We start from the raw sequence: 23,993 nt of genomic DNA on the forward strand, positions 1-23,993 counted from the left end.
ATGATGAAATGGTGGAACAGACCCAATGGGCTGAATGGCCTAATTCTGCTCCTATATCTTGTGGACGTATGAAGAATTGTGGACAGCCTGTGCCTTTTCCCCGAGGCAGCGATGGCCAATACCAATAGATATATGTTTAGGGTATAAACCAGGCTTCATAAATGGTTTTGGACATTGGGGAAAAGTTTAGGGGTGATATCACAGGTGGGGTTATTTTATATGCAATCTTATACACCTCTTAAGTAGTTTCTCATTCTCCATCCAGCCACAGCAAACAGCTCTAGATCTCTCAACCTCCCTCCCCAAGATATGTTCTTTAATCCTGGTAAATCTCTTCTACACCTTCTCTAAAGCTTCCACATCCTTCCTATAATGAGGCAACCAGAACTCTACACAATACTCCAAGTGTGATCTAACCGGAGGTTTAGAGTGTTGCAGTGTTACCTCGTGGGCATTGGTCCCTGCCTTGTTCAAGAGCTGAAACGGCTATGGCTAGGCTTCTGGATGTTAGAGGAATGGGGGATGTGGGGATAACGCAGGGGGATGGTGAGCGGGCTTGAGCGGCTGACGGCCATCTCCTGTTTCTCATGTTCTTTGGTCGCAGGGAAGCCAAAACCCACCACAAAAAAGCGGGCACACGGAACGAATCTTGGGAAAGCTGGGATGGAGAAGGCCGGGAATCAGGAAGGCAGCCGGAAGGAGATGAAGCGGAAACGCCTGGAGCTGGACTCTGGTGATGAGAATAAGCCACCAGGTTGTACGGACGTGAAATCAGTCAACCTGGAGGGGCAACAGTGCAAGCAACCGCAAAGAGGTTTGAAGGACAACAAAACCAGGAACAAGTTAATCCCTGGACAATTGAAGCTCACGAGTTTCTTCAGAGTTTAATGTGTTTTTTCTTCTATAATATTTTAAATGTTAAATCCATTAATGCTACTCCATCAGTTTGTTTGACTTTATTTTGAAAGTGCTCTGAATGTAATGTTACAACTATCAATGCAGAGTATTTAATAGTTACTGTAAGTACACTGGCTGTCACACACAATTTCACATTAAAACTTTCACTGTTTAAGTCAAGGAGCACAGATTAATGACGATGGCCACTCAGAGTGAAGCAAGAATGAAATTGTGTAGAGTTTCCCTGCGTGCCATTAACATGTGGTCAGTTTTGCCAGCAAGGTCGGTACACACGTCCCAGCATACAGCGGAGAACTGCAAGACACAAGAAATATAATATTGATAACTGTGTACAAAATGCTGGCGGAGCACTGCAGGCCAGGCAGCATCCTGGATTTCCAGCATCTGCAGAAGCTCTTATGTTTTTAATATTATTGAGTTCCCGCATAACTTTTGAATTATAGTTACCTTAGGGCTTTGTCTCTCTTATTTATGATTATGCAACTTAGAAGCAGTATTGGAGAGTGAAAGTCTTATTAAATTTAGTATCCAAGTAGGTATAAGAAACCATATAATACCTTCAGATTCATTTTCTTGTGGGCTTTCACAGGAAAATCAACCATTAGGCTCCTGAACCAGCGCAGATAACTTCACTCACCTTCACACTGAACTGATTCCACAACTTACAGACTCACTTTTAACAACTGTTTACAATTCATGTTTCAATATTATTTAATACTTATCATTTGTTTTTCTTTTGTGTCTGCATATTTTGTAGCCTTTTGTGTATTGGGTGTTTGTCAGTCTTTGTGTAGCTTTTCATTGATTCTACTGTGAATGTTAGGAAGAAAATGAACCTCAGGGTAGTGTATGGTAACATATACAATACATACTTTGAATTCTTTTGATAATAATTAACTTTGAATTAAAAAATGAAATAGAATTTATGAAAAACTATACATATATAAAGACAGTTGAACAACAGAAATAGGCCATTCTGTCCAAATACTGCATGCTAGCCAGAAGCTCATTGAGTGGGCTCCATTTAACATGAAATAGTATTGCACAGGAACAGGCCCTCTGGCTAATGAGGTTATTCTAACTAATTAAATACAAATCCCTGCATAGTCAAATGCTTATCGAACAGGAACAGACCATTTAGCCCACAATGTTGTGCCGATCTAATTAGTATTCAAATGGCCAACTAAACTAATCCACTCTGCCTACACAACGCCCATCTCCTTCCATTTCAAGTTATTCAAGATTGTTTAATGTCATTTCCCGTACACAATTGTAAAAGAGAACAAAATTAATTGTTACTCAGGATCCAATGCAGCACTGAAAAAAATAGAAAGGATGAACAATAACAATAAACAATAAAAATAAATAGCTTCTACACATAAAGAGATTGATTGCATGTTCATTAAAGCGACACCAAGTTGTACGTAAGCAGACGAACAGGAGGTTATAAAGTAGTGGTGGAGTTAGTGGGTGGAGGTGTTGATCAGTCTTGCTGTTTGGGGAAAGTATCTGTTTTTGAGTCTGGTGGTCCTGGTGTGGATGCTGTGTAAGCTCCTCCCTGATGTGAGTGGGACAAACAGTCCGTGAGCAGGGTGGATGACATCCTTCATGATGTTACTGGAACTCCCTCTCATTTATGTGTCTATGTAAATATGTCTTCCAAGTCCAAAAAGATATAGATAAAAATAAAGCCGTATCCAAGAGCCTCTTAAACACCATCACATCTGCCTTCACCACCACCCCAATATAATCCTCACTGGTTTGAATTGATGCAGACACATTTCACTGTATGTTTCGATGTACATCTGACAAATACTAAAGCTAATTTCATTTTAAAATTTCAGTTTCACCCCCAGCACCACATTTCAGGAACCTACTACTGTCTGTGTTTAATTAAAGGCAAACTTACTCTGCACATCTCCTTTGAACTTGCCATCTTTCACTTTAAATTCATGCCATATATTTCAAAGGTTCATTTGATATCGGAGAAAGTATACAACCTGAAATTCATGCTCTTCACAGATGTCCACAAAACAAGAAACCCCTTCAAACGAATGATAGAGACTTCGAAGCCCAGTAGCTCCCTCCCTGCCTCCTTTGCACAAGCAGCAGATAAAGTATCGATCTATATCCTTCTAAATTTTACCCATCCAACTGTTTTTAAAAGTTGTTACTGTACCTGCCTTGACCACTTCCTCTGGCAGCTTGTTCTCTGTATGTAGCATCCTCAGCTTTTTTTAAAAATAAAATGTTACCCATCAAGTTCCTATTACATCCCTCCTCTCTCACCTTAAACGTGTCCCCTAGTTTACGACTCCCCAACTGAGGAAAAAGTGTGTGCACTCACCACATTAATACCCCTTTCTTGATTTTCTACACATGTAAGGTCACCTCTCAGTCTTCTATGCTCCAGGGATAAATGTTCTAGCCTTGAACCTTCCCCTCTATAACTCAAGCCCTCAAGTCCTGCTAAATTTTTATGAACTCTTTTCTGCTTAACAACGTTTTCCCTATAGCAGGAGACCAAAACTGAACACAATACTCTAAGTGTGGCCTTCACAGTATCGAGGATTGCAACAGAACCTCAAAAGCTCTATAATCAATTTCCTGACTGATGAAGGCCTGCAGGCCAAAAGACTTCTTCACCACCCCATCTACCGGTAACTCCATTTTCAGGGAGGCATGTCTCTGAACACAAAGGTCCTTCTATCCTACAACATTCGCCAGGATCCTACAGCTCACTGTGAACGTCTTACCTGCATTTGACATTCCGAAATGCAACACCCCTCACTCATATAAATTTAACTCCTTTTGTCATTCCTTGGCCCACTTACCAGCTGATCACCATCCTATTTTATAATAATAACAAGATTATTATTACAATTACACACAGGAGATTAGTGTGCAAACTTAAAGCACACGGTATTGGGGGTAAGGTATTGATGTGGATAGAGAATTGGTTAGCAGACAGGAAGCAAAGAGTGGGAATAAACGGGACCTTTTCAGAATGGCAGGCTGTGACTAGTGGGGTACCGCAAGGCTCAGTGCTGGGACCCCAGTTGTTTACAATATATATTAATGACTTGGATGAGGGAATTAAATGCAGCATCTCCAAGTTTGCGGATGACACGAAGCTGGGTGGCAGTGTTAGCTGTGAGGAGGATGCTAAGAGGATGCAGAGTGACTTGGATAGGTTGGGTGAGTGGGAAAATTCATGGCAGATGCAATTTAATGTGGATAAATGTGAAGTTATCCACTTTGGTGGCAAAAATAGGAAAACAGATTATTATCTGAATGGTGGCCGATTAGGAAAAGGGGAGGTGCAATGAGACCTGGGTGTCATTATACACCAGTCATTGAAAGTGGGCATGCAGGTACAGCAGGCGGTGAAAAAGGCAAATGGTATGCTGGCATTTATAGCGAGAGGATTCGAGTACAGGAGCAGAGAGGTACTACTGCAGTTGTACAAGGCCTTGGTGAGACCACACCTGGAGTATTGTGTGCAGTTTTGGTCCCCTAATCTGAGGAAAGATATCCTTGCCATAGAGGGAGTACAAAGAAGGTTCACCAGATTGATTCCTGGGATGGCAGGACTTTCATATGAAGAAAGACTGGATGAACTGGGCTTGTACTCGTTGGAATTTAGAAGATTGAGGGGGGATATGATTGAAACGTATAAAATCATAGAAACATAGAAAATAGGTGCAGGAGTAGGCCATTCGGCCCTTCGAGCCTGCACCGCCATTCAGTATGATCATGGCTGATCATCCAACTCAGAACCCCACCCCAGCCTTCCCTCCATACCCCCTGATCCTCGTAGCCACAAGGGCCATATCTAACTCCCTCTTAAATATAGCCAATGAACTGGCTTCAACTGTTTCCTGTGGCAGAGAATTCCACAGATTCACCACTCTCTGTGTGAAGAAGTTTTTCCTAATCTCAGTCCTAAAAGGCTTCCCCTTTATCCTCAAACTGTGACCCCTTGTTCTGGACTTCCCCAACATCGGGAACAATCTTCCTGCATCTAGCCTGTCCAATCCCTTTAGGATTTTATATGTTTCAATCAGATCCCCCCTCAATCTTCTAAATTCCAGAGAGTATAAGCCTAGTCGATCCGGTCTCTCATCATATGAAAGTCCTGCCATCCCAGGAATCAATCTGGTGAACCTTCTTTGTACTCCCTCTATGGCAAGGATGTCTTTCCTCAGATTAGGGGACCAAAACTGCACACAATACTCCAGGTGTGGTCTCACCAAGGCCTTGTACAACTGCAGTAGTACCTCCCTGCTCCTGTACTCGAATCCTCTCGCTATAAATGCCAGCATACCATTCGCCTTTTTCACCGCCTGCTGTACCTGCATGCCCACTTTCAATGACTGGTGTATAATGACACCCAGGTCTCGTTGCACCTCCCCTTTTCCTAATCGGCCACCATTCAGATAATAATCTGTTTTCCTATTTTTGCCACCAAAGTGGATAACTTCACATTTATCCACATTAAATTGCATCTGCCATGAATTTGCCCACTCACCCAACCTATCCAAGTCACTCTGCATCCTCCTCACAGCTAACACTGCCACCCAGCTTCGTGTCATCCGCAAACTTGGAGATGCTGCATTTAATTCCCTCATCCAAGTCATTAATATATATTGTAAACAACTGGGGTCCCAGCACTGAGCCTTGCGGTACCCCACTAGTCACCGCCTGCCATTCTGAAAAGGTCCCGTTTATTCCCACTCTTTGCTTCCTGTCTGCTAACCAATTCTCCATCCACACCAATACCTTACCCCCAATACCGTGTGCTTTAAGTTTGCACACTAATCTCCTGTGTGGGACCTTGTCAAAAGCCTTTTGAAAATCCAAATATACCACATCCACTGGTTCTCCCCTATCCACTCTACTGGTTACATCCTCAAAAAATTCTATGAGATTCGTCAGACATGATTTTCCTTTCACAAATCCATGCTGACTTTGTCCGATGATTTCACCGCTTTCCAAATGTGCTGTTATCACATCTTTGATAACTGACTCCAGCAGTTTCCCCACCACCGACGTTAGGCTAACCGGTCTATAATTCCCTGGTTTCTCTCTCCCTCCTTTTTTAAAAAGTGGGGTTACATTAGCCACCCTCCAATCCTCAGGAACTAGTCCAGAATCTAACGAGTTTTGAAAAATTATCACTAATGCATCCACTATTTCTTGGGCTACTTCCTTAAGCACTCTAGGATGCAGACCATCTGGCCCTGGGGATTTATCTGCCTTCAATCCCTTCAATTTACCTAACACCACTTCCCTACTAACAAGTATTTCGCTCAGTTCCTCCATCTCACTGGACCCTCTGTCCCCTACTATTTCTGGAAGATTATTTATGTCCTCCTTAGTGAAGACAGAACCAAGTAAGGGATTGGACAGGCTCGAGGCAGGAAGATTGTTCCCGATGTTGGGGAAGTCCAGAACGAAGGGTCACAGTTTGAGGATAAAGGGGAAGCCTTTTAGGACCGAGATTAGGAAAAACTTCTTCACACACAGAGTGGTGAATCTGTGGAATTCTCTGCCACAGGAAACAGTTGAGGCCAGTTCATTGGCTATATTTAAGAGGGAGTTAGATATGGCCCTTGTGGCTACGGGGATCAGGGGGTATGGAGGGAAGGCTGGGGTGGGGTTCTGAGTTGGATGATCAGCCATGATCATAATAAATGGTGGTGCAGGCTCAAAGGGCTGAATGGCCTACTCCTGCACCTATTTTCTATGTTTCTAATTCTTAAAAAACCAGAGGCCATTCTAAATCTATCCACCATTTATTATAATCAGAGCTGATCTGGAATGAACCACAGCTCTGCCTTCCTGAATCCCCGAGCAACCTTTCACCTCCTTGCTTATCAAGCAACTATCTAATTATATCTTAAAAAATAAATGAAATAAATATTCTTATTTAAAGATACAGTATGCCAGTTCCAGCCCAACGAGCCAATTACACCCATGTGACCAATTAATCTACTAATCTGTATGTGTTTGGAATGTGGGAGCACCCAGGAAACCAAGCAGTCACAGGGAGAACGTACAATCTCTGTACAGACAGCGATAGAAATTAAACTTGGGTTAACAGTGTTATGCTATTATATATTAATAGTGTTATGTCGTGGTTATGTTAACCACTACATTACCATGCCAGTAGAAATTGCCTTCTCTCAAAGTGCATCAAAGTTATGGGAAGTTATGGCACATTTGGATAGCAGTAACAGGATCGGTCCAAGTCAGCATGGATTTACGAAGGGGAATTCATGCTTGACTAATCTTCTGAAAATTTTTTGAGGATGTAACTATGAAAATGGACAAGGGAGAGCCAGTGGATGTAGTGTACCTGGACTTTCAGAAAGCCTTTGATAAGGTCCAACATAGAAGATTAGTGGACAAAATTAGAGCACATGGTATTGGGGGTAGGGTACTGACATGGATAGAAAATTGGTTGGCAGACAGGAAACTGAGTAGGGATTAACGGGTCCCTTTCAGAATGGCAGGTGGTGACTAGTGGGGTACCGCAAGGCTCAGTGCTGGGACCGCAGCTATTCACAATATACATTAATGATTTAGATGAAGGGATTAAAAGTAACATTAGCAAATTTGCAGATGACACAAAGCTGGGTGGCAGTGTGAAATGTGCGGAGGATGTTGAGATAATGCAGGATGACTTGGACAGATTGGGTGAGTGGGCAGATGCAGTTTAATGTGGATAAATGTGAGGTTATCCACTTTGGTGGTAAGAACAGGAAGGCAGATTACTATCTGAATGGTGTCAATTTAGGAAAAGGGGAAGTACAACGAGATCTAGGTGTCCTTGTTCATCAGTCACTGAAAGCAAGCATGCAGGTACAGCAGGCAGTGAAGAAAGCTAATGGCATGTTGGCCTTCATAACAAGGGGAGGTGAGTATAGGAGCAAAGAGGTCCTTCTGCAGTTGTACAGGGCCCTGGTGAGACCACACCTGGAGTACTGTGTACAGTTTTGGTCTCCAAATTTGAGGAAGGGCATTCCTGCTATTGAGGAAGTGCAGTGTAGGTTCACGAGGTTAATTCCCGGGATGGCAGGACTGTCATATGTTGAAAGATTGGAGTGACTGGGCTTGTATACACTGGAATTTAGAGGGATGAGAGGGGATTTGATTGAAACATATAAGATTATTAAGGGATTGGACATGCTAGAGGCAGGAAACATGTTTCCAATGTTGGGGGAGTCCAGAACCAGAGGCCACAATTTGAGAATAAGGGGTAGGCCATTTAGAATAGAGTTGAGGAAAAACTTTTTCACCTGGAGAGTTGTGGTTCTGTGGAATTCTCTGCCTCAGGAGGCAGTGGAGGCCAATTCTCTGGATGCTTTCAAGAAAGAGTTAGATAGAGCTCTTAATGATAGTGGAGTCAAGAGATATGGGGAGAAGGCAGGAACAGGGTACTGATTGTGGATGATCAGGCATGATCACAGTGAATGGCGGTGCTGTCTCAAAGGGCTGAATGGCCTATTCCTGCACGTATTGTCTATTGTCTAGCAATAGACCAGGGTTGAGAGGGAAAATAAATCAGCTATGGTCAATGGCAGAGCAGACTTGATGGGCCGAATGGGCTATTTCAGTTCCTATATTTAGATCTATGACTTGCGAGTTCTCCCCTGCTCCCCTCACAGATCATGAACCTTTCCTTAACAGCCCTGCCCAGAGACCAACAACCTACCATCAAAATTTCTCCTCCCCATGGGAAACACAACCCCATTTTTTTCATCACCATGTTCTCTGTGCACTTCTGGCAGATCAGACAGTTCTGCTTGGTTAGACACATGTGAGGTTTCTGTTCTCTTGGCCAAGGAATCAGGTGGCTCTTTCATCGATCTAAAGACCAGAAGTGGTTTCAGGAACCTCTGGAATTCGAAAGGTTGTTCAAAGGTTTTAGGATACATCTTGAAACTCCGATGCTAAATGGAAAACAAAAATGGATTTCAGTTACAATTTGCAATGACAAGAACCTTAAAATATATAGATTGGATTAACACACACAAAAAATGAAGGGTCCCGGCCTGAAATGTCGACTGTACCTCTTCCTATAGATGCTGCCTGGCCTGCTGTGTTCACCAGCATTCTTTGTGTGTGTGGCTTGAATTTCCAGCATCTGCAGATTTCCTCGTGTCTGCGTTTATAGATTAGATCAGTTTTGTTTGTCATATGGGCATCAAGACATACAGTGAAATGTATTGTTTGCATCAGGTCAAATCTGCAAGGATTGTGCCGGGCATGGTGATTCACAAGTATTACTATACATCTGGCACCAACATAACACACCCACAGGTCACTAACCCCAACCCTAAATGTATGTCTTGGAATATTGTGTTCAGTTCTGGTCACCTTACTATAGGAAGGATGTAGAAGCTTTAAAGAGGTTGCAGAGGAGATTTACCAGTATTCTGTCCCGATTAGAGGGCATGTCTTATGAGGATAGGTTGAGTATGCTGGGGATTTTCCCTCTGGAGTGAAGGAGGATGAGAGGTGACTTGATAGAAATGTACAAGATGATATGAGGCATGGTTGGAGTGGCCGTGACTTTAGAACAGAGATGTGGAGGAGTTTCTTTAGCCAGTGTGGGGTGAACCTCCAGTCTGTACTCACTGGAATTTAGAAGAATGAAAGGGGAATCTCATTGAAACCCACCAAATACCAAAAGGCCTAGAAAGAGTGCATGGTTTCTGTAGTGGTGGAGTCCAGGGCCAGAAGGCACAGCCTCAGCATACAAGTATGCCTCTGTAGAACAGAGATGAGGAGGAATTTCATTAGACAGAGGGTGGTGAATCTGTGGAATTCATTGCCACTGACAGCTGTGGAAACTAAGTAACTGGGTATATTTAAAGCAGAAGGTGATAGGTTCTTGATGATTCAGGGCATCTAAGGGTACGGGGAAAAGACAGGACAATGGGGTTGAGAGAGATAATAAATCAGCCACTGTGGAATGGAAGAGCAGACTCAATGGGTCGATCAGCCAAGTTCTTTTCCTGTGTCTTATGGTCTCCACCCCATCACTTGGCCTCCACCAGCAGACGATCTACAAGATTAAGAGGAAATTTAACAGGGGAGCTGGTATGGTGGGTCTGTTAGTGATTAGGATTGAAGAGGATCGGTCTGCAAAACTGGCTGTTCGTCAACCAGAAGCTGCATGGAGTCAGAAGGAAACAGAGACAAAAAGAACATGTTTATTTTTTGGACTGAATTATTGTGTAGTGGGATACACGCCTTGAAAGAATAAAGTCAGAATACAGTGGAAATGGTCCAGAAGGGTTGTATGGAAACTATTATTACCATTTTTCTTAACAACTAATTTCATTACTTAGCCTAATAGGTTAGATTTACCACAGTACATAATTATCTATTTAAATGTTTATTTTGCTTTTATATCATCTCAATGTGTACTTAAGAATGTATAAATAATTGTAGTTTTATACATATAAAAAAATGGAAAAGGTTATATGTGTGAAAAAAGTACATGATAATTGTGAACTCCTTATCCAAATAAAAATAAAATTAAAAAAAAAAGAAAGAAAGAATAAAGAAGCAGTTTTCATTACAAACCATCCTCTGGTTTCAAACAAACTGCTGTGTTGAGAACTAGAACATGGTTTTTAATGAAACTTCTTCATTGAACTTCAGCAGACAAACGAGCTTCCATAAAATTATTAAATTCAAAAGTGTGACACATGCACAAACGTTTGTTCTACAATGGCAGAAAGTTTCCTTCCTTTTAGTCATTGTTCTTTGATGCCATTCATTGCAAACCTGTGGAGATATTGTTATCACAACATAGAAACATAGAAACATAGAAAATAGGTGCAGGAGTAGGCCATTCGGCCCTTCGAGCCTGCACCGCCATTTATTATGACATTGGCTGATCATCCAACTCAGAACCCCGCCCCAGCCTTCCCTCCATACCCCCTGACCCCTGTAGCCACAAGGGCCATATCTAACTCCCTCTTAAATATAGCCAATGAACTGGCCTCAACAGTTTGCTGTGGCAGAGAATTCCACAGATTCACCACTCTCTGTGTGAAGAAGTTTTTCCTAACCTCGGTCCTAAAAGGCTTCCCCTCTATCCTCAAAATGTGACCCCTCGTTCTGGACTTCCCCAACATCGGGAACAATCTTCCTGCATCTAGCCTGTCCAATCCCTTTAGGATCTTATACGTTTCAATCAGATCCCCCCTCAATCTTCTAAATTCCAACGAGTACAAGCCCAGTTCATCCAGTCTTTCTTCATATGAAAGTCCTGCCATCCCAGGAATCAATCTGGTGAACCTTCTTTGTACTCCCTCTATGGCAAAGATGTCTTTCCTCAGATTAGGGGACCAAAACTGCACACAATACTCCAGGTGTGGTCTCACCAAGGCCTTGTACAACTGCAGTAGTACCTCCCTGCTCCTGTACTCGAATCCTCTCGCTATAAATGCCAGCATACCATTTGCCTTTTTCACCGCCTGCTGTACCTGCATGCCCACTTTCAATGACTGGTGTATAATGACACCCAGGTCTCATTGCACCTCCCCTTTTCCTAATCAGCCACCATTCAGATAATAATCTGTTTTCCTATTTTTGCCACCAAAGTGGATAACTTCACATTTATCCACATTAAATTGCATCTGCCATGAGTTTGCCCACTCACCCAACCTATCCAAGTCACCCTGCATCCTCTTAGCATCCTCCTCACTGCTAACACTGCCGCCCAGCTTCGTGTCGTCCGCAAACTTGGAGATGCTGCATTTAATTCCCTCATCCAAGTCATTAATATATATTGTAAACAACTGGGGTCCCAGCACTGAGCCTTGCGGTACCCCACTAGTCACTGCCTGCCATTCTGAAAAGGTCCCGTTTATTCCCACTCTTTGCTTCCTGTCTGCTAACCAATTCTCCATCCACACCAATACCTTACCCCCAATACCGTGTGCTTTAAGTTTGCACACTAATCTCCTGTGTGGGACCTTGTCAAAAGCCTTTTGAAAATCCAAATATACCACATCCACTGGTTCTCCCCTATCCACTCTACTAGTTACATCCTCAAAAAACTCTATGAGATTCGTCAGACATGATTTTCCTTTCACAAATCCATGCTGATTTCGTCCGATCATTTCTCCGCTTTCCAAATGTGCTATTATCACATCCTTGATAACTGACTCCAGCAGTTTCCCCACCCCCGACGTTAGGCTAACCGGTCTATAATTCCCCGGTTTCTCTCTCCCTCCTTTTTTAAAAATTGGGGTTACATTAGCCACCCTCCAATCCTCAGGAACTAGTCCAGAATCTAACGAGTTTTGAAAAATTATTACTAATGCATCCACTATTTCTTGGGCTACTTCCTTAAGCACTCTAGGATGCAGACCATCTGGCCCTGGGGATTTATCTGCCTTCAATCCCTTCAATTTACCTAACACCACTTCCCTACTAACATGTATTTCACTCAGTTCCTCCATCTCACTGGACCCTCTGTCCCTTACTATTTCTGGAAGATTATTTATGTCCTCCTTAGTGAAGACAGAACCAAAGTAATTATTCAATTGGTCTGCCATGTCCTTGCTCCCCATAATCAATTCACCTGTTTCTGTCTGCAGGGGACCTACATTTGTCTTTACCAGTCTTTTCCTTTTTACATATCTATAAAAGCTTTTACAGTCCGTTTTTATGTTCTCTGCCAGTTTTCTGTCATAATCTTTTTTCCCCTTCCTAATTAAGCCCTTTGTCCTCCTCTGCTGAACTCTGAATTTCTCCCAGTCCTCAGGTGACTTTGTGCATTTTCCAGCTGATAGACAACATCGATTTAGAGACATCGGTAAAAACAGAAGCATTTCATTCCCCGGGAATGGTGCATAGCGACTTCCAAAAGGAAATTGGATAAGCACAGTACTTGAAGTGGGAACCAGTTGCCCATGTGTATCATGGAGAGCATTCTAACAGGCTGCATCACTGTCCGGTATGGGGGGGTGGGGGGCTACTACACAGGATCGAAATAAGCTGCAGAGAGTCCTGTACTCAGTCAGTCCATCATGGGTACTAGCCTCCCCAGCATCAAGGACATCTCCAATGAGTGATGACTCAAAAAGGCCACATCCACCATTAAGGATCCCCATCACCCTTCTGCCGTTTCATACCCTCTTCTCATTGCTACCATCAGGGAGGAGGTACAGAAGCCTGAAGACACACAGTCAACGATTCAGGAACAGCTTCTTCCTCTCTTCCATCAGATTTCTGAATGGACGCTGAACCCATGAACACTATCTCACCACATTTATGCACTACTTATTTAATTTAACTATTATATATACTGTAATTCATTAATTTTATTATGTATTGCATTGTATTGCTGCTAAAAAGACAACAAATTTCATGCCATGCCGATAATATTAAATCCAATTCTTTCTCTGTTAAGGTGGTAACTGAGTGTAGAACAATGCAGCACAATGGCAGATCCTTCAGCCACAATGTGGTGCTGAACTCAGTCAATCGGTAATCAAATGGACGTGTAAATTAATACCCTCTACCTACCCAATGTCCCTCCATTCCCTGTGCCCATCTAAAAGTCTCTCGAATGCCTCTATCATGCATACCTCAGCCACCATCCCTGGCAGTGCATTGCAGGCAGCCACCGGTCTTTACCTACAAAACGCCCCTCTCATCTGAAATGAGTGCCCTCTGGTATTAGACATGGCTGTCTGTTCTCCCTGTGGCTCTCAGAATCAACCTGAGTGTGCCCAACATCTCCTTGTAGCACATGCCCTATGATCTCTTCTGCACCTTCTCCAAAGTCTCCACATCCTTTCTATAATGGGTTATAATGGGTGACTTCAATCTACATGTAGACTGGGTGAACCAAATTGGTAAAGGTGCTGAGGAAGAGGATTTCTTGGAATGTATGCGGGATGGTTTTTTGAACCAACATGTCGAGGAACCGACTAGAGAGCAGGCTATTCTGGACTGGGTTTTGAGCAATGAGGAAGGGTTAATTAGCGATCTTGTCGTGAGAGGCCCCTTGGGTAAGAGTGACCATAATATGGTGGAATTCTTCATTAACATGGAGAGTGACGTAGTTAATTCAGAAACAAAGGTTCTGAACTTAAAGAGGGGTAACTTTGAAGGTATGAGACATGAATTAGCTAAGATAGACTGGCAAATGACACTTCAAGGATTGACGGTGGATATGCAATGGCAGGCATTTAAAGGTTGCATGGATGAACTACAACAATTGTTCATCCCAGTTTGGCAAAAGAATAAATCAAGGAAGGTAGTGCACCCGTGGCTGACAAGAGAAATTAGGGATAGTATCAATTCCAAAGAAGTAGCATACAAATTAGCCAGAGAAAGTGGCTCACCTGAGGACTGGGAGAAATTCAGAGTTCAGCAGAGGAGGACAAAGGGCTTAATTAGGAAGGGGAAAAAAGATTATGAGAGAAAACTGGCAGAGAACATAAAAACGGACTGTAAAAGCTTTTATAGATATGTAAAAAGGAAAAGACTGATAAAGACAAATGTAGGTCCCCTGCAAACAGAAACAGGTGAATTGATTATGGGGAGCAAGGACATGGCAGACCAATTGAATAATTACTTTGGTTCTGTCTTCACTAAGGAGGACATAAATAATCTTCCAGAAATAGTAAGGGACAGAGGGTCCAGTGAGATGGAGGAACTGAGCGAAATACATGTTAGTAGGGAAGTGGTGTTAGGTAAATTGAAGGGATTGAAGGCAGATAAATCCCCAGGGCCAGATGGTCTGCATCCCAGAGTGCTTAAGGAAGTGGCCCAAGAAATAGTGGATGCATTAGTGATAATTTTTCAAAACTCGTTAGATTCTGGACTAGTTCCTGAGGATTGGAGGGTGGCTAATGTAACCCCACTTTTTAAAAAAGGAGGGAGAGAGAAACCGGGGAATTATAGGCCGGTTAGCCTAACGTCGGTGGTGGGGAAACTGCTGGAGTCAGTTATCAAGGATGTGATAACAGCACATTTGGAAAGCGGTGAAATGATCGGACAAAGTCAGCATGGATTTGTGAAAGGAAAATCATGTCTGACGAATCTCATAGAATTTTTTGAGGATGTAACTAGTAGAGTGGATAGGGGAGAACCAGTGGATGTGGTATATTTGGATTTTCAAAAGGCTTTTGACAAGGTCCCACATAGGAGATTAGTGTGCAAACTTAAAGCACACGGTATTGGGGGTAAGGTATTGGTGTGGGTGGAGAATTGGTTAGCAGACAGGAAGCAAAGAGTGGGAATAAACGGGACCTTTTCAGAATGGCAGGCGGTGACTAGTGGGGTACCGCAAGGCTCAGTGCTGGGACCCCAGTTGTTTACAATATATATTAATGACTTGGATGAGGGAATTAAATGCAGCATCTCCAAGTTTGCGGATGACACGAAGCTGGGTGGCAGTGTTAGCAGTGAGGAGGATGCTAAGAGGATGCAGGGTGACTTGGATAGGTTGGGTGAGTGGGCAAACTCATGGCAGATGCAATTTAATGTGGATAAATGTGAAGTTATCCACTTTGGTGGCAAAAATAGGAAAACAGATTATTATCTGAATGGTGGCCGATTAGGAAAAGGGGAGGTGCAACGAGACCTGGGTGTCATTATACACCAGTCATTGAAAGTGGGCATGCAGGTACAGCAGGCGGTGAAAAAGGCGAACGGTATGCTGGCATTTATAGCGAGAGGATTCGAGTACAGGAGCAGGGAGGTACTACTGCAGTTGTACAAGGCCTTGGTGAGACCACACCTGGAGTATTGTGTGCAGTTTTGGTCCCCTAATCTGAGGAAAGACATCTTTGCCATAGAGGGAGTACAAAGAAGGTTCACCAGATTGATTCCTGGGATGGCAGGTCTTTCATATGAAGAAAGACTGGATGAACTGGGCTTGTACTCGTTGGAATTTAGAAGATTGAGGGGGGATCTGATTGAAACGTATAAGATCCTAAAGGGATTGGACAGGCTAGATGCAGGAAGATTGTTCCCGATGTTGGGGAGGTCTAGAACGAGGGGTCACAGTTTGAGGATAGAGGGGAAGCCTTTTAGGACCGAGGTTAGGAAAAACTTCTTCACACAGAGAGTGGTGAATCTGTGGAATTCTCTGCCACAGCAAACTGTTGAGGCCAGTTCATTAGCTATGTTTAAAAGGAAGTTAGATATGGCCCTTGTGGCTACAGGGGTCAGGGGGTATGGAGGGAAGGCTGGGGCGGGGTTCTGAGTTGGATGATCAGCCATGATCATAATAAATGGCGGTGCAGGCTCGAAGGGCCGAATGGCCTACTCCTGCACCTATTTTCTATGTTTCTATGTTTCTATAATGGGGGGCAGAACAGCGTGCAGTACTCCAGATGTAGCCTAGAGTTAGCTTAGGCTGGAGTTTTATAAATCTGCAACATAACTTCACAACTTTTGAACTCAGTTCCTCAACTAATGAAGAGGAGCATGCTGTATACCTTCTTTACCACCTGTCCGCCTATGTAGCCAGGGTGAGAGACCATCTCTGCAGTATCTTATAAAGAAGGGAGGTGATTTACACACCATCTCCTAGAATATGGGGAGTCCAGGGAAACATTATCTGCCAACAAGGAACATTACATTAATCAAACTGAGTCAAAACAGAAAGAGCAGATTTGATTTAGATTTACAGTCAGTGGCCACTTTATTAGGTACACCTGCACATCTTGTTCGTGCAAATATCTAATCAGCTGATCATGTGGCAGCAACTCAGTGCATAAAAGCATGCATTCATGGTTAAAAGATTCAGTTGTAAGATCAGACCAAACTTCAGAATGGTGAAGAAATGTGATCTAAGTGACTTTGACCGTGGAATGATTTTTGGTACCAGATGGGGTGGTTTGAGTATCTCAGAAACAGCTGATCTCCTGGGATTTTCATGCACAACAGACTCTAGAGTTTACAGGGAGTAGTGCAAAAAACAAAAAAAAACATCCAGTGAGCAGCCGCTCTGTGGGTGAAAATGCCTTGTTAATGAGAGAGGTCGGAGGAGAATGGCCAGACTGGTTCACAATCAGGTTTAATATCACCGGCATATGTAGTGAAATTTGTTAAGTCTGCTGCAGCATTACAATGCAATACATGATAAATATAGAAAAACTGGAATTACGTTAAGTATATACATGTTAAATAGTTAAATTAAATAAGTAGTACAAAAACAAATGAAAACTAGTGTTCATGGGTTCAATGCCCATTCGGAAATCAGACAGCAGAGGGGAAGAAGCCATTTCTGAATTGAGCGTGTGTGCCTTAAGTTGCCAAGAATGCAACATCAACTCAAATGTTACAACAATGGTATGCAAAGAACATCTCTGAACGCACAATATGTTGAATCTTGAAGTGGATGTGCTACAGCAACAGAAGACCATGAACATGCACTGAGTGGCCACTTTATTAGATACAAGAGTGTGTTACGTAAAGTGTATTTATCACATGTACATTGCAATATACAGTGAAATGTGTCATATGCATTAACAACCAACACAACTCAAGGACGTGCTGGAGCAGCCTGCAAGTATTGCCACATATTCCAGTGCCAACATGGCATGCTTACAATGTTCGGCAGACCAACAGGGAACATAACAAAACAACAACAGCGAAACAAGCCTAGTTCCTCCCTAACACACACACACACACACACACACACACACACACACACACACGCACACAGTCATCTAACCCTATGACAGGTCATCTTCTTCAGCCTCCAGCAGACTCTTTATCCAGGGCAACACACACAAAATGCTGGAGGAACTCAGTAGGTCAGGCAACTTCTATGGAAATGAACAAAGGTTCGACATTTCGAACTGAGACCCTTCATCAGGACTGGAAAGCAAGGGGGAAACATGCCAGAATAAGAAGGTGGGTGGGGGAGATGGGGTGACGCAAGAACCAGGGAGGTAATAGGCGGAAAAGGCAAAGGAATCTGATAGGATTGGAGAGTGGACCATGAAAGGAGGAGGATAGATACCAGGGGGAGATGATTGGCAGGTGAGGAGAAGAGTTAAGAAGCCAGGGTGGGGAATAGAAGAAAAGGAAAGGGGAAGAGGAAAAATTATCAGAAGGATAAATTGATGTTGAAACTATCAGGTGTGGACTTGTTATCCACATTAAGACCACTTACGGGAATGGTGAAGTGTTTTGGGTTGACTTGGCCTGGCTGAAGAGGCTGGTCAGTATTGGAGGAGTCTGAAGACCTTCCTTTCTTCAGAAGATTCCCAACAGGCACCACCATCTCCTGGCCAAAGCTTTCTTCTGGATGTTCCATGGTTCGGACAGAGGAAATGGAGCAGTCTAGGGAGAAGAGCACAGAGATGATAAGAGCACTGTAAATTGAGCCAAACATTCCTGAAATCTTGCCGTAATTCACTTCAGGAGATAGAGCAAGACTGCATCTAAACTCAGAGTGACCAAGAAAGAAGTCAGCCTGAGACTGTTGGGAAACAATTACACCTATTTTTATATCCTTAAGCATCACTTATCGACCTTACACTGAGCCCATCTCATGTCTCAGAGCCATCATTTGCTGATGGTAAGATCTCTGCTTCATCACCACAGGAGCAGACTGGATCATTGTCTTTAATAAAACCCGCTAATGTCAAAAACAGCAGCAGTCTTCGTGAATTATTTCCTCTAAGTGAAAACAAAACAGGATGATATATTGTCCTGAAGATTTAATTTAAGAGACCAACCTCTGAAGAATCCTTGAAGAACCTGTCCTCCTCTCTTAGTCTTCTCTCTCCTCCCAGGGTAATATTTTCATGCAAATAGCAGCAAATTGAATTCCTTAATCAAATATTTCTAATCCCAGAAAGATTAATTATGAGTGGATAAAATTTCTATTTCAGAATAATTTCCTATCTATGACAAAACTAATTTAAAACACAAGAGTGTAGCAAATCCTTAGCAGTTCTAAACTTTGATTAAAAACCATTGCATCTTTTACTTCAAAGACATTCTTCACACATCGGAATTATTCATTGATTTTAACAGTTTATATCTCCAGCTACTTTCTGCAGATGTACTATGGAGAGCATTCTAACTGGTTACATCACCATCTGGTACGGAGGGGCCACTGCACAGGATCGGAAAAAGTCGCAGGAGGTTGCAAGCCCCATTATGGGAACTAGCCTTCCCAATATAGTCATAGTCATACTTTATTGATCCCGGGGGAAATTGGTTTTCGTTACAGTTGCACCATAAATAATAAATAGTAATAAAACCATAAATAGTTAAATAGTAGTATGTAAATTATACCAGGAAATAAGTCCAGGACCAGCCTATTGGCTCAGGGTATCTGACCCTCCAAGGGAGGAGTTGTAAAGTTTGATGGCCACAGGCAGGAATGACTTCCTATGACGCTCTGTGTTGCATCTCAGTGGAATGAGTCTCTGGCTGAATGTACTCCTGTGCCCACCCAGTACATTATGTAGTGGATGGGAGACATTGTCCAAGATGGTATGCAACTTGGACAGCATCCTCTTTTCAGACACCACCGTCAGAGAGTCCAGTTCCATTCCCACAACATCACTGGTCTTACGAATGAGTTTGTTGATTCTGTTGGTGTCTGCTACCCTCAGCCTGCTGCCCCAGCACACAACAGCAAACATGATAGCACTGGCCACCACAGACTCATAGAACATCCTCAGCATCATCCGGCAGATGTTAAAGGACCTCAGTCTCCTCAGGAAATAGAGATGGCTCTCACCCTTCTTGTAGACAGCCTCGGTGTTCTTTGACCAGTCCAGTTTATTGTCAATTCGTATCCCCAGGTATTTGTAATCCTCCACCATGTCCACACTGACCCCCTGGATGGAAACAAGGGTCACCGGTACCTTAGCTCTCCTCAGGTCTACCACCAGCTCCTTAGTCTTTTTCACATTAAGCTGCAGATAATTCTGCTCACACCATGTGACAAAGTTTCCTACCGTAGCCCTGTACTCAGCCTCATCTCCTCATCAATATTGAGGACACCTTCACAAGACAATGCCTGAAAAAGGCAGCATCCACCACTCAGGTCCCCCATCACCCAGGACATGCCCTCTCCTCATTGCTACCATCAGCGAGGAGGCACAGGAGCCTGAATGAACTCACACTCAATGTTTCAGGAACAGCTGCTTCCCCTCTGCCATCAGATTTCTGAACCCATGAACATTACCTCACTATTTTTTCTCTTCTTGCATTAATTATTTACTTATGATGATGAGGATGGCATCTGTCTGACTCGAAGGACAATGGGTGTTTTGGCGCTGGAGTGACTTCTCCAGGGCATAAGCCTGGGCAGAAGGTATGGAGATCCTGGGATGTCCAGTTGTCAAGATCCCCCTCTCTGCCTCACTGGTGTAAACCAAAGGAAAGCTTATGAATCAATACATTTGGCACTATATTTGGCCGCAGGAGCTGCCGGAAGGACTTTCAATGACATCCAGCTGCCTTAGGGGCTCCACTCCTCTGGGTCCACTCCCACGGCTGTCGTCTCTCCCGAGGCTGCCCACAAGGCAGTCGGGCTATTTACCCATAGCTGGGGATCTGGTTAACAAGCACCAGGGCGCGACCACACGCCAACGGGCCTGCGTGCTACGTGTGCAGGGGCCAGACCCTCTCCCCCCGTCCTCTGTAATTCAGCCTGTCTGAAAGGAGTGCAGTTTCTGTGTGTCGCCAGTGAGGCACTACATGAGGCTTGCTGTTGGAGAGGCTCGTACAGGCAGCGAGAGGCTTACGCATTCAGCTCTCCTTTTCACAAGACCGCTAACCAGCGGTGGAAGCTGAAAGCAAGGGTGACAAGCACTGCCCACTACACTACCAGACTAGACACGTCACATCAACACATTTAATTATATTCAACCATTGATCGTTTGGGGCAGCTGCTTATTTGGTGACAACTCTTTAAGAAGAAAACCAAATCAGCGCCAGTGACCCGGGTTCAATTCTGCCACTGTCTGTAAGGAATTTATACGTTCTCCTGTTCTCCCTGTGATTGTGTGGATTTCCTCTGGGTGCTTCAGTTCCCTCTTAAAATGAATGCCAACATTGCATTTGCCTTCCTACCCAACCTGCAAGTTAACCTTTACATCTTTGCTAATGTCCAACATCCAGAACAGGACACCATTCCCCAGTTGTGGCCGAAATGGTATTCTAGAAAACTTGACCCATGTTCTTTGCTCGTGTACAGGATCCAAGGCGCGAGGACGGAGGAAGACCCAAAACGTTGATAGTTTATTCCTCTGTATAGACAGTGCCTGAGCTGCCAAACTCCTCCAGCATTTTGTGGAATCCCCTGTGTGTGTATATAGACACATGTTCTTTTCACAACTCACAACTGTTTATCTTTATACTTTTCAGCAGAGTGAGCTGAGCTCTTCTCAGCGAGTACTGTATATCTCTCATCTATATAAATAGTGAAAAGATGAGGCCCCAGCAGCAATCCCTGTAGAACACTACTTCCACTTTCCCAATCAAAAACAGTCCCATTTGTGCCTACTCTGTTTCTTGTTTAGCCTGCCTTCCTTTGACTCATGCTAATACATTACCTCATGCAACAGGGGACTTTGTGTTGGTGTAAAGTGCAAGGCTGTGGTATAGAGGGGTTATTTGGAGTCATACAATTGTACAGCACAGAAACAGGCTGTTCAGACTACAAGACATAGGAGCAAATTAAGGCCATTTGGGCCACAGAGTCTGCTCCACAACTTGTCCACGTTGAGTGTGTTGTCCAGTGAGCTAGTCCCATCTGCCCACGTTTGGTCCATAGCCCTCTTAACCCCTCTTGTCCATGTACTTATTTAAATGGACTTTAAAAGTTGCTAACATGCCCATCTCAACCACTATTTCTGGCAGCTCCTTCCCAAATACACACTGGCCCTTTGAGTAAAATGTCCCTGGTGGCCTTTTTAAATCTCTCGCCACTGACCTTAAACCTGTGCCCTCTTGTTTTTAGCATCTTCTCCCCGGCAAAAAGACTTTGCTTTCACCCAGTCAATGTCCCTCATGATTGTGTACACCTCTATTAGGTCACTCCTCAATTTCCTCTCTTCCACAGAATAAAGTTTTAGTCTACACAGCCTCTCCTCATAACTCAGGTCCCCAAGTCCAGGCAATGTCCTAGTAAATCTTTCCTGCACTCTCTTTAGTTTAATAACATCTTTCCTGTAACATGGCTTTGTGCGTGGTAGGTCATGTTTGACCAATCTGTTGGAGTTTTTCGAGGAGGTTACCAGGAAAGTGGATGAAGGGAAGGCAGTGGATATTGTCTACATGGACTTCAGTAAGGCCTTTGACAAGGTCCCGCATGGGAGGTTAGTTAGGAAAATTCAGTCGCTAGGTATACGTGGAGAGGTGGTAAATTGGATTAGACATTGGCTCAATGGAAGAAGCCAAAGAGTGGTAGTAGAGAGCAACACTCACAACACGCTGGAGAAACTCAGCAGGTCGGGCAGCATCCGTGGAAAAGGTCGGTCGACGTTTCGGGCCAGAACCCAGGACGAAGGGTTCTGGCCCGAAACGTCGACCAATCTTTTCCAAGGATGCTGCCCGACCTGCTGAGTTCCTCCAGCGTGTTGTGAGTGTTGCTTTGACCCCAGCATCTGCAGATTATTGTGTGTTAGTGGTTCTCAGAGTGGAGGCCTGTGACTAGTGGTGTGCCACAGGGATCAGTGCTGGGTCCATTGTTATTTGTCATCTATATCAATGATCTGGATGATAACGTGGTAAATTGGATCAGCAAATTTGCTGATGATACAAAGATTGGAAGTGTAGTGGACAATGAGGAAGGTTTTCAGAGCCTGCAGAGGGACTTGGACCAGCTGGAAAAATGGGCTGAAAACTGGCAGATGGAGTTTAATACAGACAAGTGTGAGGTATTGCACTTTGGAAGGACAAACCAAGGTAGAACATACAGGGTAAATGATAAGGCACTGAGGAGTGCAGTAGAGCAGAGGGATCTGGGAATACAGATACAAAATTTCCTAAATGTGGCGTCACAGGTAGATAGGGTCATAAAGAGAGCTTTTGGTACATTGGCCTTTATTAATCAAAGTATTGAGTATAATAGCTGGAATGTTACGATGAGGTTGTATAAGGCATTGGTGAGGCTGAATCTGGAGTATTGTGTTCAGTTTTGGTCACCAAATTACAGGAAGGATATTAATAAGGTTGAAAGAGTGCAGAGAAGGTTTACCAGGATGTTTCCAGGACTTGAGAAACTCAGTTACAGAGAAAGGTTGAATAGATTAGGACTTTATTCCACTTTATTCCACTTTATTCCCTGGAGCGTAGAAGAATGAGGGGAGATTTGATAGGGGTATATAAAATTATGATGGGTATAGATAGAGTGAATGCAAGCAGGCTTTTTCCACTGAGGCAAGGGGAGAAAAAAACCAGAGGACATGGGTTAAGGGTGAGGGGGGAAAAGTTTAAAGGGAACATTAGCGGGGGGCTTCTTCACACAGAGAGTGGTGGGAGTGTGGAATGAGCTGCCAGATGAGGTGGTAAATGCGAGTTCTTTTTTAACATTTAAGAATAAATTGGACAGATACATGGATGGGAGGTGTATGAAGGGATATGGTCTGTGGGCAGGTCAGTGGGACTAGGCAGAAAGTGGTTCAGCACAGCCAAGAAGGGCCAAAAGGCCTGTTTCTGTGCTGTAGTTTTTCTATGGTTTCTATGGGTGATCAAAGCTGTACCTAATACTCCAAATGTGACCTCATCATCTTATAAAACTTCCCAACAACTTCTTCACTGCTTTCAGCGAACCGTAGACTTGTACTCCTAGATCCCTCTGTTCCATAACATTCCCCAGGGCCCTTCCATTCAGTGTAAATGTGCACTCTGGTTTGACCTCCCAAACTGCAATACATTACCCTTCTCTGGGTTGAAAGCTATTTGCCTGTCCTTGGCCCACATACAAAAATAATTGATCGCATAATTACTCACCTCCTTCAAGTCAGTACTTAGTAGATGCATCTTTGGCAGCAATTACAGCCTTGAGTCTGTGTGGAAAGATCTATATCAGCTTTGCATGTCAGGACATT

General features: G+C 43.5%; 2 protein-coding genes across 4 annotated transcripts in view; one reads left to right on the forward strand and one right to left on the reverse strand.

Moving 5' to 3' along the window:
* Positions 1 to 2,279, forward strand: part of parpbp (PARP1 binding protein) — a 44,884-nt gene extending 42,605 nt beyond the window's left edge. For all 3 annotated transcript variants that reach the window (XM_063059594.1, XM_063059595.1, XM_063059596.1), the window contains one exon: positions 605 to 2,279. In XM_063059594.1, the coding sequence (XP_062915664.1) occupies positions 605 to 888 (284 nt within the window). In that variant the 3' untranslated portion in view covers positions 889 to 2,279. The remainder of the gene's footprint in view (positions 1 to 604) is intronic.
* Positions 1,086 to 23,923, reverse strand: pmch (pro-melanin-concentrating hormone). The gene is made up of 4 exons (XM_063059597.1): positions 23,896 to 23,923; positions 18,089 to 18,258; positions 8,639 to 8,876; positions 1,086 to 1,212 (listed from the first exon to the last, which is right to left on the reverse strand). Exons 2-4 carry the CDS (start codon positions 18,230 to 18,232, stop codon positions 1,163 to 1,165), a joined length of 432 nt encoding a protein of 143 aa, XP_062915667.1. The 5' UTR covers positions 18,233 to 18,258; positions 23,896 to 23,923; the 3' UTR covers positions 1,086 to 1,162.
* Positions 23,924 to 23,993: the final 70 nt, after the last annotated feature.

Source organism: Mobula hypostoma, chromosome 9, assembly GCF_963921235.1.
Source record: "Mobula hypostoma chromosome 9, sMobHyp1.1, whole genome shotgun sequence".
NCBI lineage: Eukaryota > Metazoa > Chordata > Chondrichthyes > Myliobatiformes > Myliobatidae > Mobula > Mobula hypostoma.